The following is a 17,073-nucleotide window of genomic DNA, read 5'->3' as shown; positions in this document are numbered from 1 at the left end:
ACAAACATGCATTTATCTTTTGTGTATGTATATAAATGTATATACCAGATGCCAAGTCTTCCCTCTTCAAGGACTGAAGATCAGTTTTTATTGTGTAGATACGGCAAATTTTCATTATTTTTGCATCTCATTTTCAGGCACTCACAAGATAACACAAGTGCTGGTAGACAAGAAGTATCTTAGACTCTTGTTGTCTAAGAAAATGTACAAAACTTAGGGAAAAAGTTGCTTTATTGAAAACAATATTGTGCTTGGTCCTTTATAATTTCAAATTCTGTTTTTACAAGATATTGAATTTGCTTTAAAAAAAGTACAGAAAATCATGGTAGCAAAACAGTAGCTTTACCCAAGAATAATGCACAGCACACACAAGCGTGGAAACCAGACATTTGAGAACACATCTTTTCATATACAGTGGTGCACTGTACATGGAACACAATTAAATAGGCTGACAGCTGAGTGTTACTCATCATTTAGGAGAACTTCCAAAAGAAAGGCAGTCAGTGTTTAGTGTTTCAAAACAGTAATGCCTCTACAATTAAACCACAACTGGTTGTTCACTAAGGGATCATGTCCCAGCTCCAGAATAATGAAGCACTGTTAAGGCCAGTCACCTCAATACTAGGTTAAGCCACAACAGCAAACAGAGAATTGAAAGTATGCCTGGCTATGTTTCATTGCCCATTAGATGAGTCCTTTCTTCATTATCACCAGGAGGATTTTGCAGGCCGGAACTGGAACTGTTCGCATAAGGAAAAGAACAGAAGAGATAACACAGCTTTTATATTCTCTAGATACTTCTACATGATATCAACATAATATGCAAAGAAGCACATTACATGCAAAGAACTACATGGATCACTGGGTTCCTTACTACTGCACAGAACCATGCACTGTTCATTCCCGTGATCATACAGTGGATCAGACTGAAAGGGACCTTTAAAGGTCAGATACCCTGCCATGAGTAGAAACATCTTAAACTAGACCAGGTTGCTCAGAGCCATGCCCACCCTGGGCCTGAATGTTTCCATGGATGAGACATCCACTACCTCTCTGGGCAACCTGGTCCAGTGTTTCATTACCCTCATTGTAAAAATTTTTTCCTCATATCTCGTCTGAATCTACCTTCTTTTAGTTGTTGGTGAGGATACTAAACAGTACTGGTCCCAAGGCAGACCCCTGAGGGACACGACTCGTCACTAGTCTGTGTCTGGACATTGAGCCATTGACCACTGCTCTCTGCATGTGACCATCCAAACATTTCCAGCTCACAGACACCTTTCTGATGGAGGAACCATCAGAAGGCTTTGCTCATTAATGCCACGGTCTTGCTGCTTGTATAGAATAGACATAGCCTGGTTTAGGTGTCAGTTTAGGTCAGTAGGGATTTAGGAAACCATACAGACAAATTATTTAAGCAATGTTTTTATTGCTCATCTTATCATTCATTATTAGGTTGGTAGTGAGGAAAAAATGCAAGCACAGATTTCAAAGGTTTGCTTTATATGATTGCAAGCAGAATAAAGAATAAATATCTCAGCATACCTTTTCCTTGTTGCCTCAATGATATAAAATATTCCAGTTGCAAGACCCTTTGAAGAAACAGCCAGTTACAATTGTAGTAATTATAACAAACTTATACAATAGCTCATAACTGCAAAAGATATTAAAAAATGTGTAATTACTTACACTTAACAGTGGCCATCCTCCTTGGATGGCTGCAGCCCATTCAAAACCTAGTTCTTCATTTAGAAATCCTCCCAGAATTGGACCTACAAATGCCCTGCAACAAATCAAAATCAGGTATTGGCATCCCAAACATAAAGGGTAACATACCATATTCTCAGAGAACTGTTTTATTGGGTTTTGTGGCCTTTCTTCAAAGACTCTTACCTTTGACAACAAAGAGATTTTCTTCCACAGACCTAACTTTCCTAAAATGCACAATAAGTATGTATTTGTTGTTTGCCAAGGCCCCAGTAAATCTAGTTACCTCCTCATCTGGAAATAGGATCCACACCCAGAAAGCTGAATGCAGTCTTTTTCAGTAGAGAGACCCAATTAAGGAACATGCTCTAAGAAAACATCTATGCTGATCAATTCTATCATAAGAGAAATTCAACGTCGCATCCCTCAAAACAAAAAGTTTCTAAACTTCAAGACAAAGGTGTGATAAATATAAGCAGGTGGGGAGGCACAATGTGACAGACATGGTCACTGCAAGGTTCAGCTGTGTTTAACTGCCCTGCACCTTTATGCCTGTCTAAAAATGCAGGTTATAAAGGTTATGCAGCTGCTGTCTCTTTAGAAAGGTCTTACATTATATGGTCTCTCATGACAGAAAAGGAAAAAACTATGTAAAACTAGAGAGACTTCCTGGAAGCAAGTTACATTATAAAACCAGGCTTGATAGCAGCATAAACCTGTGTCTGTACTAAACCCTATACCAAATAAACAGGACTGCTAGACAGCTAGATCTTGGAAAAAATGGTGCAAATTTGTGCCACTGAAACACACCTGCAGACACAGAGGATTACAAGGACAGATAAAAATATCCTGTAAATGACTACCAATAGGGGCATTCTGTCACTTCCCACTGAGTGACAGCTCTGAAGAGCCACTCAGCCAGTAGCACCTTTCACTTATTTCTGGGATGATGACCCTGACTATATAGAGTTACAGACACACTCTGCTAAGCTATACAAGCATAGATCTTAAAGAATTTTTGTGGCTTAAAAAGAAGATTCTACCTTAAGCTGTCCCAGGAAAATGGAAAAAGGAAAACAGAATTAGTCAGGAGCAGACATCTAACTCACTCCACCTGGGTGGACTTAGTTTTGTAAAAAATTAAAGTCCACATCTCTCTGTATTGAGCATTAGATATTTTAGTGAAAGGAAAAATGACCACACAAAAGTGCAAGCAAACATCCACTTTAATCACTGCAGTTTTTTGATATGCAGAGCAATACGTTTCAAGAAAGACAAGTTCAGAGCATTGTCAAAACAAAAGTTTTACCTTTTTTGGGGGTAAAAAGCTTTAACAGGCCTACCAGACACCTGTCAAGCAAGAAACTTTTGAACCAAGATCAACACAGCGACAGCCAGGTTTCCATGTGGCAGTATGTAGGGGGATAGAATGTAAGAAAATAAAGATAGTGTAGAAAGTAATCTTACCCCTATGGAGTTGCAGCTGGGCCAATTAGCAAAGATTAGGAACAGGCCTGACTTTAACAGGCCACAGCTGTAACCAATGAGAAGAAGAGTGCTATAAAAGAGTGGGGTGGCTGGTTGAGAAGGGAACTGGAGTCAGTTGGCTATTTTGGGAAGAAGAAAGAGGCAGTGCTCAGAGGAGTTGCCCATGAGAAACACCAAGAAGGTATGAAACTTTTGTGATAAAGAGACAACAGTATGGAACCTCTGCAATAAGATGACAACAGCAGTAGTGTGGAACAGCTTATAAAAAGGGGTACACTTACCCAAGGGACCACATGGCATTGAAGAGCCCAGACACCAGTCCCAGAAGACTCAGACCTTCTTCAAATCCATTCTCACTGCAGAAAGACAGACCAGTTGGAGTAGTACAATACATACTATGTCTCAGTTTGTAGACTGAGACACAAGTAGACTCCCTATAGACTTTTCCCCCCTCCTTTTAATTTGCACACCACATAAATAGTCAACAAGCAGAAGTGTACAGTAGAATTCCTGTTTACCCAGTACTTTCTTCTTTACTGCCCCTCTGATGGATTGCAGTGCCATTCTTCATCTGTTTTCTCCCAAGTTAAGATCACACCATCACACCAATTCCCCATGTTTCATATGGCAAGTGTAAAACTGTGACAGGTGGCTTTTTAGAAGCAAAGACTTGTTCCAAAAGGAACATACTAATAAAAGTAAATCAAGGCCCTTCTAGGTCATTACTGAAGTATGCATTCACAAAGTTATATTGGGAGGATAATGACTGGGGTGCTCAGTCAGAAAAAACTAAGACAATAGAGTAGTGGAAACATTTAAGTGTTACTATCTGCCTTTGCCTCAAAAAGGGGGAAAAAAGCCACACTTCATATTCACCCCTGAAAGACAGTTGCAGATTCCTAGTGTCAGTAACATGAAAGAAGTGTTGGACTCAGTTACTTACTATGCACATTGCAGGATCTCTGGAAACACTGGGATAGCACTCATGCCAAGGGAAAAGCCAATCAAAACCAGCACTAGCACAAACATCCACAGCTGACTGAAAGAGAGGCATTTACAAGAAGTTAGCTCCTGAAGACTCTTTTCAGTAAGGACTCCATTTCACTGAAGGCTGTTGTATCAGCTCTCCCTGACTGATCAGCAAACTATGTGTCTTGAAGCCAATACTAATACTTGAAAAATCCAGTTCTATACTTTAGAAAAAAGACTTTGTAAAAGAATATGAAAAGCTTGTGCTCAAATTATATATTTTCTTATCAAATGCAGTTCATTTTATGACATGCATATAGGGAAGAGTTATACAGATGAGGTTAACTGAGCCTGTGTGCAAGCACCAGACTTGGTTTGTTGCAGAAGTGAAGGATTTTGAAAATTTTTGATATTTAAAAATTAGCAACCTAGGAGGAGTTCTATGCATTAACAAGTCTATTACTTTAACACAGCATCTAACCTAGGACAAAAGGATTGTGTAGTTGTTTTGTTAATGTAGCAGTGTTTTGCTGTGAATTAACTTGAGAAATATGACATTACAGCATTCAAGTACAACAAACATTGTCTTTGCTAGTGAAAACAAAGCTATAACCTGTCACTTTTCTCAGCAGGCTATATACAGAGAGAAGTAAAATCAGTACTGCTGCACAGCCATGCAAATAAACCCTACAGTTTAAAAACATTGATGAAACAGAAAAATTTGGAAAATAAGAGAAAACGAGAACTTTGTTTTGCTGAACAGGAAATGCCACAAAACTGTGAGGGAAGGAAAATAAAAAGCAACATTCTTCCTACCATATACATTATCATGAACAAAGTAACACTAAAAAGCAAAAGAAAAGGATCTATTTTATGAAGCTAAAATCTCAGTTGTCAGATGATTTCACAGCTTCAGTCTCATGCTACAATATCGAAAAACAACCACATTTCATGGTCCAAAGTGGAAGTTAAAAACCAAATCTGTTTCATGGTCAGAGCTGCTAATTACAGACTTATGGACATACACGACTATAGTTGAAAACATCACATAATGGGACAGGTTCGGGTAGAGGCAGTACCTTTCAATGTGCAGTACAGGAGCAGGTCCTAGCATGAAAAGGCACACTGCTGTCATTAAGTCTCCAAATATCAGCAGCCACTTCCTGATGTACTGTGTAAGAAAAGGAAAAGCTATGCAATTTCAAATTGGGAATTTGTCATGTACATCAAAAAACAACAAATTCTTGTTCCCTCACTCCAGATGCAATCCACTGGCAGCAGTGGCTTAGTACAGAGATTTCAGGATACTGAGCAATGATTCTTCTCGATTAGTGAAGTATTTTAGGTCTTAGTCTTCTTTAATATAAGAAACACCCAGTATCATTTTATGATGATCTTTAAGTTCCTTCCAACCCAGGCCATTCTATGATTCTGTGTAATTCTCAGAATTTTCCTGACACAAACTAGTTTGTGTCAGGAAAAAAGCATCAGAATATTGTCACTGTCCTTCAGGCATAGTATTCAAAGTGTAGGTTTCCTTGATCAATTAGCACTGGCTGTCAAAAAGGCAGTTTTAGGTGTACCACTGTCAAAGTCTCTTTCTATGGTGCTGTTAAGAGCTACAGGACGAGGCTAAAGGATAGGCAGCCCACTGTGCTGATCTAATTTGAATATTACACTTTTTATGAAATAAAGTCAATACAGCTAACCAGAACATCATTACTCCATTTCTCAAAAGCTAATAGAATTAGATGTGGTTAAAAGCATGGATAACTGGGACATATTTTCCTACTCTCTATTCCATATTGCTTTGAAAAAGATTGTGCTTAGTCCACTAGAAAAGCTCAGCACACTTCAGCTCCTTGTCCAATTTCCTTTACTGACTTGGACATTCTTAAATTACCCTAGATCTTGCAAAAGAGACCTTTACAAGACCAGGCCTAGATCCTTTGTTTCATCCACTGTTCGCCACCTCTAAGCAAATGCATGGAGTGCTTTAGTCACGCTGCACACACGGCAGGGTAGGACTCACCGGCAGTTTGTCGCTTACAAGTCCCAGGAGGGGAGAAGACAGGGAGTACGAGAGTGCCAAACCAAGGAACACCAAGCCCACATAACCTGCTGGCAGCGTGAACTATGGAAAGGAAGATCAATAAAACAAAAACTAAGACAAACCATATATGCTACATTCATTAAGGACAATCTAAGAATTATATATTAAGTCAAAATACTGAAATGTGCAACTTAAGTATTTTACTGATACCCTACAGAGGTTTTTCATGTATTTGAAATCATCCACAGAGCTTCAGTTTCATTGCTTTCACCAATACTTTTTAAGCATGGTGGAGTGGTAGAGACACCTGACACAACTGTACTCATATAAAGGCTAAATAATGTCAGGAGGAAACATTATGCTATGTCCCCTACACAAGCACACTGGATTCCAACATTACAATCACTTGAAAGAAGACACTTCATATACTGCAATTTCAATGGATTCAGTCTCTACCTCTCAAATCTTTAGTTTTATTTGCATAAGAAAAAATAAGTACTGTATTCATCCATTGTTAATCAGCACATCTTAAAAGTAAGCAGTGCCATAAAACTCAACTCCAACTTTCCAACCAAAGGATGATTTTTATGGGAAGGAATAAGAGGTTTTTGCTGACACCCTGAGGCCCACATTTTCCTAATCCAGACACATATTTCTGCATTGAAACAAAATATGTAATGAATCAAAAGCACCTTAGTTTCTCAAATAAGTGCCTTAACTAAGAGTTAGAAGGTATTCCAAGATGTTTCATATGGTATAGACTATATAAATATTCACAATTTCCTTGTCATATGCAAATACATGATAATAACTCTAATTTAGCAGTTAGAATACCTGCCAAGAGGGCCACAGCCCTTTCACAGCAAGTATCTGTGAGCACAGAGCAGAGGGAAAGCAGAAGAGCCATAGAAACACACAGAATCTACAGTGAGATAATTTCAAATCCCTCCTGGGAGATGGAAGATGTACATTCACATCTCCACTGATCAAAGAACTTAGCATCAAGTCCCCACCACCCTGAACAAGTACTCCAAGTACAGATTAGGCCGACAGAAAGTAGCACAGCCATCTGTGAAACATTACCCCTTGGAAAAACAATTTATAAATAAAGCACTCAAAGACCATTGCTTAATTTTATCTAGGAACAGAATCTTAAAGGGGTTCACATCAAGAGAGGTAACATTGCCAGTGGCTGCAGCAGCTTTCAAGAATTTGATTTCAGGAAGGAAGAAAAAATGCCTTTTTTACGAAAGCAGTTTCTATGCCCTATTCAGAGAGAGTACTTTGCAGCTGAAAGACATTTAAGTGGAGAAAGCCCATTTTGAAAGACCTTACAGTTCTCATTCTCAAAGTTACCAAGACCCAGCAGGAAGAGATGGTGCAATAGGTATTGACTGTGTAAATCAGTACTGTGTAAATCAAGTTATTTGGAATTCATACAACTAACAGTTAACTAAAGCAGTGTTAATTGGATGAAGCTCAATTTTGTTTAGGATATTTACATTTAGAGCCAGTTACTCAATATTTATTAAGTCAAGACTTCACTGCACGTTTAGCAGGACTTACCTTCTTTAAGATAAATAGAGATATTGTGGGATCAAAAAAACCCAAGCATGCACTTAGAGAAAATATAGTGAGACAGAGTATTAGGACTTTTGGCAGAAGAATGAGCTTCCAAAATGATTCCTTCCTAGGAGTTGAATCTGTTTCAATAGAAGAGGGGGGGAAACTGCATTATTTTCAGCAGCATAAGCTCATGATTGATCTTCTTGCTTTAGAAAAGAAAAAGTATTTGCCATTTTTAGTCTTCTTACTCCTGTTGCACAACAGATGAAAGTCAATAGTTGATTATTACATGCTATACTATTTTTATAGTAAAAACTAAAATTCAATAGATGAAGAAGAAAAGCATACAATTTAGATTCCAACACTGAAAATCCCCTACTTGAAAAGAACTAAAGCATGTATTACTCCAATTATGCGAAGAAAGTATTTGCTTCTCTGCTAGCGGTTATACAATGAAATCTTCAAGGTTATGTCTCAGCTTGATACTTGAACACATATATGAACAATTCATATCTAATAAAAGAAACATGCTTTGAGAGTAAGATTGCTATTTATCAATTGAGATCTATCCAAGTTTTTAAACAACTAATTGAACTCCAACATGTTCAATTTGTACTCCAAGAAACTTTTTTCAGATGTCATGGTTATGTGGGAATTTTAAGTCAGGCCCTCTTCCTGATGGTGTTTCTCCTATAATACCTGAATGTGGTCTCAAAGTATACAAAGAACTGAAAGTTCAAGCATTAGCATGCATCAGCTCAGAACTAACATTTATGTAACATACTTCCAAACTGGCAGCAATATCATGACAATTTCAGAGCTTGGGGAGGTCAGGGGGGAAAGTCAGCAGTAGCAACACATGGTTAATCATTTTAAGTTTTTTCTAAAAGCCAATATACTTGAAGTTATTCTCCATGGTTTTCATATTAAAGGATAAAAAAAAATTAAAGAAGCATTTCAAAGTTACTAGCTTCTTCTTCTGTAGAAAAGAATAACAGAACTGTAACCTTACAATTATAGTCTTGCATGAGGACTTATCTTTAAGCTAGTTTTCTGTCCAAGCAGGATCATCTAAAATTTAATAAATTTATATGACCTCCAACACTTCATTAAACCCCTCCTTTATTAACTTTAACATTCTTTCATGTTTATCAGATCCTGCACTGTTCAGTACAAATAAACACTTTTTTTTCTCCCTATAATTAGTTTTCCTCTCCACAGTTAACTCCTGAAACGTGCTGAGTTCTCCTGTTTTAGGCAAAATCTGTCTCCAGCTTTTTTTCAACTAGCTGCAATGACAAACCTATAGGAAGCAGACACAGCTGATCCTTTACAAGCCCTAAATCTAAGACAAAAGAAAACAAAAATATATCAGTTCACTTCCACACAAAGTTCCTACTGTTTGCAGACATTGGCATGAGAATTTGTGTTAACTCCGGGCCATCTCATGAATTTAGGTTAGCATTAAACATGAGCCTTATCAAGATGATAAGCTAATTCAAGTGGAGTTTTGCCCTCTGACTTGGATCAGACTCCAGAAGCCAACACTTTTTTAAAGACACTTAAGTACATGAGAAGTTAAGGTGAGTGAAGGAAGCAGGCAGAAGGATGCTTACCATATCTTGGCAATATGCACATATTCACAGGCACCAAGGCCAGCACTATGCATCCCAGTGTGATGAAAGGGACCTCATAACCAAATGATTGATACAAAAAGCCACCCAAAGGTGGGCCCAGCACCAGTCCAAGTCCTGAAAAAATCTCAAGGCTGCCCTAAAGCATGAAAAAGCAAGCAGAAATGAAGTCAGTATGTTGAGAAAATACAATGCAACAATACAAAGCAAGCCATGTGCCTGAGGAGCAGTACAACATATCCAGGGTAGTGAAAAATAAGACAATGTATTGCCAAGACAAGAGCTAGTAGTGACCTTCACAGGGTGGGACAGCAAAAGGAATTCCACAGTTATGTGTGTGACAGCCACGACCTCTTTTGCTTCTCTACAGCGAACCACCTGTACTGGTTCCTGTACAGCATTCACAACTCTGCTGTCACCTAACAGATATCAGTCTTGATATAAGGCAAATGCTCCAGTAGCAGAAAGCATCCACAGGACACCTCAGGCTGAAGGGATCGCCTCTCCCACCTGCCATTACACACCAGCCTGAGGGAAAGGATCTAAACACACCTACTCAGATGGGTCATTATCTCATGGGATGAAGTATATGTGCCAAGTTAAAGCTTTCTCTCCATAAAACAACTGTTTGGACTCACTCCCTAGGGATAGGAAAAAATAATGAAACTGCAATGGGGACAACTCAGATTGTTTTGGATATAATTTATTAATCTGGTATGTTTTATAAAATGCTAATTTGTAAAAGGACAGTAATACAGATACATCTTGTGCTACAATGTCATAGTCACCACTGTCAACATTTGCCTCAACACTTGGTTAATGAATGCTTAGACCACCAGGAAGAGCTGGTGGTAATAACTGCTTACAGATAAAAGTTTTGATAAATTCCAGAACCCAGAAAGATAACTCCAGGGAATAATCCTCATCTTTAGTTTTACTGATACAAATCAGAGTAGTCAAATGTCCTGAAAACAGTCAGCAAAAGCCAAGTTCATTATCCCAGGTCAGTCTAGGGTTGCAACCTTTTTCCTTCCTAACAAAGAAAATAACTAGGCATGACCATTAATATCACTGCATCCAGATGATGCTTTCACTTTTGTTGCTCACCACCCATAAAAAACATTTGATTTGTGAGACTTTGGTTCAAATAATTTACATTATTTGGGGCTGTACATCATTTAGCCCTTCTAAGTTAATGAAATGGGGAGGGCATGGGGGGGGAAGCTGAGACATTGCAGTAGTACAGATCAGAGGATAAGATAAACCTGATACTGTAAGAGAAGTGAGATTGCTTATGTTCTGAAGTCCACAGAGGGATCACGTTGACAAATGCTCAACTTCCCACTCCAACAAGGCTAATGTGCCTATATTTAATAACTTCCCCATATACCCTCTAGGGTACCCAACAAGTAAAAGGAAGGCTGAAAACTTGTACCAAAATGGCAAGGAGATGAAAGGTGCTTTTCAGCATCTAGCACTGTCAAGGAGGACAATAGAGAGCAAGGCTAAAAAAGCCTCATCCATTCCTTCAGGCCTCAATTTTACCCTAGGATGCACCTTGCTCAAACAAACAGCTCTTTCTTCTGCTTCCTGCCTCAGAGCTCACAGTAACAAGAACTCTCCATCATGCCCATTTAAGGATACTAAATCTACATGAATAAACATGAAGAGGTTTTATTCTCACGCAGAGCAAGACACTAGAGTACACAATATGGTAAAAAGACAAACATTTAGAAGTCATCTGTCTTTTTATAGCACCCTTTCTAGATTTTAAACAAAGGTAGGTACCAAGCCACAGCTGTGTAGCATTTCTGATTCTGGTCTTGAGATTACCTTCGCCACTACGTATCATTTTCAGCCATGCATTATAGTTACTGTGCTGTCATAACAGAATTTCTTTTCTTTTTAATTCTGATTATAAAAAGGGTAATTAAGTCCCTTTAAGTCAACATTACTTCACTCACCTATTTAAATTATGTTTTAAAATTTGCAAACAGGAAACCTTAAACTTATTGACTGAATAAATCCAAAACATGATTACAATATATAAATTGCTCCAATGAAAAGGTCAGCTAATCACTGCTGATACAACTTAGTAGGTTTCTTTTGAGTTATAGACATATTCTTACAGATATATATTTATAGACGTAACTAAACAGCTTAACAAAAATATTAATAAAAGCAGAAATTTTTCTAATTTTATTTAATGTTCTTAAATAAGTTCTCAACATTTGCTCACTAATATTTAACTCAGTTATTTCTGACAGAATATATTTGAACTAAAAACCAGAATGTATTGAAGAATAGACAGAGAAAACAGTATTTATTAAACACAAAACTTTTCTTTAACACTTTAAAACTCCAACTGAAAAAGGGTAATATCTCTGTTTGAAATGAATTGTTCATGATCAGAAATACTGCTCTCCAGATTTCAAGAAATTCTAGCTCTTATCTTTTCATACATAACTTTTATCAACAGATTAGAAAAATTAAACCAAAATTGTTTCCGTTTTGCATCTTTCAGTCATTTAAATCAACACCATTTGAATTAATTTACCATTTTTTAATCAATTCATATAGGATCCTTACTATCCAGGCAGAAGTAGTCACTAAAAGCTGTACTAGTATTTTATTAGTATTTTGTCTTGATTTTCACTGAAGAGATAACTACTGCCACTAATGGTCAGCTGTCTTCAAAGCACAAGCAACTAATATATACTGCTTAATTTATATCTAACCAGAGTTATGCTAAGGTCTGAACTTGTAACAGGATTGTGATTCTAGATTACAAACAAAACATTACATGATGATTTCAAATAAGCCTGCATACGAGACAACAAATTTTCTCCTGATTTTAGGCTGCCCACTGGCAATTTGTCTTACTGCTGGAACTCAGCTGTAACGCTGCTTTCTGAACTTACCAGGACAGTAGCTATATTAGTGGGAAATGCCTTTGCAAGGATTGAGAATGACGCTGTAATTGCTGCTGCAAAGCTTATTGCATCCATTGCTCTTACTAAAAAGCAAAAACCGATGAACATTGGTCCACTTGGCACCTTGTCGAGCATTCTGGAAAAGAAAAATCCCAACAGTAAATTAGATCTCTCTCAGGATGGAAGAAGCAATCTACTAAAGGCCCTAGAGCATAATTTCTTGCTCATTAAAAGACACAGTTACAAGACACTCAATGCTTTCTATTACCACTTATCTTTGAACCACATCAGTGAAATTATTCAAACTCTACCAAACTATTTCTGGCAGCTTTCTCCTTTTCCCCTTTACTTGGCAGTGAATAGAGCATGAAAACCGTAACCTGTGAAAAACTCAAATGCCACCTTTGCTGCATTCCATAGCTTTTCCAAGCACCTGTGCAAGAAGTCTGATGCAATGTGTTAGAATTAACTAATAAGAGATTCCTTCATTGATAATAAAACATTTATTTTGCTAAAATTAGTGACTTAGCATCTCCACCTGACAGCAAAGCTTCCCATTTAAGCCAAATATTTTTAAGGAAAGAATAATTAAAACATTATGCAGAAATAGTTTTCTTATTGCTGCACCTTTGTCAGGCTTCTCACTGTCTGTGAACTACTACTTAAATAGACAGAACCCACCTCCTCTAATTTCAAAGTAGTAAACAGACTGAAACCTACTGAAAGGGAGAAGTGTTCATTCTGCTTTACAAGAGGTAACAAAAATTAAGGATGCAAGAAGTTAGACGACCTAAGATGCCCAAGAGTTTCTAATTTTGTGTCCATCTTTTCATATGGATGAAAATGATCAGAAGATAAATGCAACAAAACCAAGCAACAGAAATTACTTACCCAAACAGAATGGTCACACATCCTGAAACAAACATCCCTGACACAAACATGAATTTTGCTCCAATTTGTGAAAGCTGTAAATTAAATACCATTTTTACATGTTAGTATTTCAAGGAAAGATTAAAAATTTCCAATATAAGTTACTGTTGAGAAATCAAAAAATTATGGGAACTTTATAGCACCTGTAACTAAAAGATTGGGAAACATTGCTTCTGCTGGTGTGCCTTCATTCAATAACGAACCTAAAAATACTCTGAAGGTTAAGTGACTTAAACCAATTTTAGAAATGTAAGACAATGCTGCAGTTAACTATTTCACAGCAGCATGCTGGAGCTTCTGCAGAGCAGCAGGTTACAGCAGCGTTCCTCATTATAAACAAGCCGAAAGTTTGTTTCCAAACCTCCCCTGCAGCACTATCACTGACTGAGGCAAGGCCAGCAATACCCATCACGTATCTGGCTACTGAGAGTCAATGCAAGCTGATTTTTAAGCAAATTTATGACAATCCTTAACAGCACAAAGCTTCGGCATGGGAAGTATGGTACTTTCAGGCCTCCCCATTCACCACCAGAGAAGGACCCCATCTTTCTTCATTTCAGACTCTCTCACCAGAGTGAAGGATGACAGGAGGCATACCATAAAGCAAACTCGATCCTGCAACAAAGTACAGCCGAGCTTCTAATTCCAGACTGCAACTTCCCCTAAGGACAGTAGTGTTTCAGGCCCTTTTTTTGTTCAGGCCTGAACAAAGTCCCTGCCTTTCAGCCATTATTATTAAAGCCCATATTTTGCTGAGTCTCACTGAAACCCTCGGGATCTCTGATTGCTGCACTGTCCAGGTCTATTGATGTGCACTTCAGCTGTCTGCAGTGAGGATGGCACATTCACTCTCTCCCCTGTAAAGTACTTGGTGAGGCTTGTGCCATAGCTGAATACCACCACAGGCACCAAGACTTGGACTTAGTAATGGCACTTATGTGACACTTTATGAGCCACCTCAGCACCAGAGAAAAGCACTCAGCACAGGGTCAACAAAGAGGCTGCCTGGTCAAAGACAGAGAGGATTTTGAACTGCTGCTCTGCAGCAGCCCCAGCTTAGGGAATGATCCTGAGCAGCCCTAGCAAACACTGCATAGACAGCAGTGCTGCAGCACATAAACAAACATTTATATACCTTATTTGTGATTTCTTCAACACGAGAAAAATCCTGAATCTGTGGGAAAGCTCAAGTTACAAGAACTTGAGACATTTATCTCATATTAATATAGAATGAAATTTAAACTGAGTTAAGCAGCAGAAAATCGTAACAGGAGCAAATGTTAAAAAAAAAAAGACAACATACCAGAAAAGAAGAAGAGGTGCAGCTAACTAAAGAAAGAAACAAAACAAAAACAAAACACCTTAATGTCGCCAAAGGCAAACAGAATATATAAGTGCCACAAAGAAGAAGGGGGGGTAGGAGAAAGGAGGTCATAGGAAGCAGAATTGATCCAATTACTCTAAAACAAAGTTAACTAGAGAAACAAAACAGTTACATGTCTGTTGCCCTATGCTACTCTCAGGAACAACAGAAAAGTACTGACAAGACTTAGATCACACTCAGACTGACTGGTCAGACTCCAGTTACTGCAGACAGAAAATTGCAGTAGTGCTACTGAAAAGACGTCTCTTTTCTCAGCCTTGCAGAACTGCCTTCATGTACCAACCTGTGTCACCACAGAAAAAAGTTACAGCTCCAATTATACTTACATAATTTCCCAATATTAAAGAAGTCAAGAAATTGACCAAAGCAAAACATCCAAAAATCAGGCCAACAATTGTGTTACTGGCACCTTTTTTTTCTGCCTGCAAAAAAGATCACAATCATGTAAAGACTCAGTCAAATTCTTGAGGTGAACAACATTCATGCCTTGTATATTTAAATCTATTTAATTGTGTATTAATGCAGTTAGAAAGCAATTTCTTTTCTCAAAGGCAGTAAGGGCTCATTAGGTAAAAACACAATTAAAAGACATGCACTTCTAATATGTCATCAAGGGAAAAGCAATGTTAATTTGTCAGTGAATGAAAGTGTGTTATTTGCTGAACGGGCATCTGGACTATATAAAGGTAGCTTCAACTGGTGTGCAAGGGCACTAGCTACAAAACTTTGATCCCTTGCACAGTGAGAGGGTAATAAATGGAGAGATCTGTTATCTTCACTGTGACAGGCCACCCCATAACAAGCACTAGACAATTTTTTACTTATTTAGCTGGCCAAATACACTCACTTGGGCACCAGCAGTACACAAGCATATTTAGAGAAAAAGAATATTTCTTTATAAATACTTGAGACAAAAAGAATATTTCTTTTTGTAAATACTTGGTAACAATTTAGTCATTAGAGAAATGGACTTCTGCCGCAAAGGCACCATGACCATCTTTTTCTTTGTTGTATTCATTCAACATAAGCAGAGATTTTCTTTTTTTCCCCCTTCCTAGGTCAGGAAGTTAGCACAGTTAATGATGGCCCAGAATGAGTTAACAGAGGAATCTATAAATAAAAAGTCATTGAGAAGCTAGGGTACAGAAATGCAAGTCAGGACATTGGCAGAGTTTAATCTCAGCTCTACAAAACTACTATGCAACACTGAGCAAAAAATTATTTCACTTCTCCAAGAATCCACTTTGACTTCTATCTCATCTCATTAGTTTGCTGTCTCCTCTGCAGTTATAGGGAAGATTAATCCATGGACAAGATCCAGGTCACCATTTTATGCACTGCAGCTATACCAGCATCATGCCATCACTGAATTCCCACAACTGAAAAGTCTTAACTCAGAGCTCAAAGCCAGCCATAAATGTCCCATGGAGGTCAAGATATTTCTAAAAGTTTCAACATGCAAAAAAGTAATGTAGAGAGTAGCTAAACTGTGTGTTTACCTCTGAAGGGAAAAAGGGTCCCAGGATTGAGTAGCACATCATTGAACTGAAATTTATAGAAGCTGCTGCAACTATTGTATAAAGCTGTTCTCTGGTAAGCCGTCTTGATTCCTCACCAACTGCTTCTGACACGCCATCATCTAAAAATACCAAATATAAATTATAACAAATTATTATAAGCTGACAGAGGGGAACAATTTACAAACCAGGTTGGAAAATTAAAACCCACACTAAACTTGTACCCTCCCGGCTCTCAGACCGGAGTCGAGCCGTGCTGCCTTTTACCCCGTGCAGAGCACAGACCTGGCCGCGCTGCAGGCGCCGGCAGCCGCCCCTCAGCCCGCCCCGGAGGCGCTGGGCTGCGGCCGGAGCTCCCGCCGCGCTCCCGGCGCGGCCCCGCCGAGAGACCCGTCCCGCTCCCTGCTCCCGGCCCGGCCCGGCCCGGCCCGGCCGCAGCCCGCGGGGGAGCCGCTTCCCCGGCCCGGGCCGTGCTGGAGGAGGAACGCGGGGAGCCCCCGCCTCGCACCTGGGGGCTGCTCGCCGCCCGCCGCCCGGCTGCCCATGGGGCCGCAGCGGCGCCTCCGCCGCACGTGTGGCAGCGCCCGCGGGCTCCGCGAGCACCGGGGCCAGCGCCAGCCCGGCCGCCGGCACTGAGCATGCCCGGCCCGAGGAGCGGCCGCGCCCGGAGCCGCCGCCGGGACTGCCCGCACGGGCCGGGAGAGCACCGGGCTCGCCGCGGTCCCATGGCAACCTGCCGGCGCCGGCGTACGACGGGCACCTGGCCCAGGGCATGCACACCGGGCCCAGGGCTTGCACACCTGGCCCAGGGCACCCACGATACATTGCTAAGATTGGTAGACCGAGCAAATCGCCGATTATTACACAACCTCCGGCAAGCTACACGATTCAT

The 17,073-nt window shown here is 39.5% G+C and overlaps 1 protein-coding gene across 1 annotated transcript; it reads right to left on the bottom strand.

Annotated features, from left to right (window-relative positions):
- Window positions 1–221: 221 nt before the first annotated feature.
- On the bottom strand, window positions 222–16,801 carry SLC18B1 (solute carrier family 18 member B1). The gene is made up of 14 exons (XM_030945709.1): window positions 16,690–16,801; window positions 16,164–16,303; window positions 14,991–15,086; window positions 13,242–13,315; window positions 12,339–12,486; window positions 9,400–9,556; window positions 7,784–7,920; window positions 6,197–6,298; window positions 5,244–5,335; window positions 4,139–4,234; window positions 3,477–3,551; window positions 1,690–1,783; window positions 1,546–1,592; window positions 222–740 (listed from the first exon to the last, which is right to left on the bottom strand). Exons 1-14 carry the CDS (start codon window positions 16,724–16,726, stop codon window positions 668–670), a joined length of 1,368 nt encoding a protein of 455 aa, XP_030801569.1. The 5' UTR covers window positions 16,727–16,801; the 3' UTR covers window positions 222–667.
- Window positions 16,802–17,073: the final 272 nt, after the last annotated feature.

The sequence above is a fragment of the Camarhynchus parvulus genome, chromosome 3 (genome assembly GCF_901933205.1).
Source record: "Camarhynchus parvulus chromosome 3, STF_HiC, whole genome shotgun sequence".
Taxonomy (NCBI): domain Eukaryota; kingdom Metazoa; phylum Chordata; class Aves; order Passeriformes; family Thraupidae; genus Camarhynchus; species Camarhynchus parvulus.
Note: the sequence above shows the minus strand (reverse complement) of the source record. Positions and strands in the feature narration are given on the sequence as shown.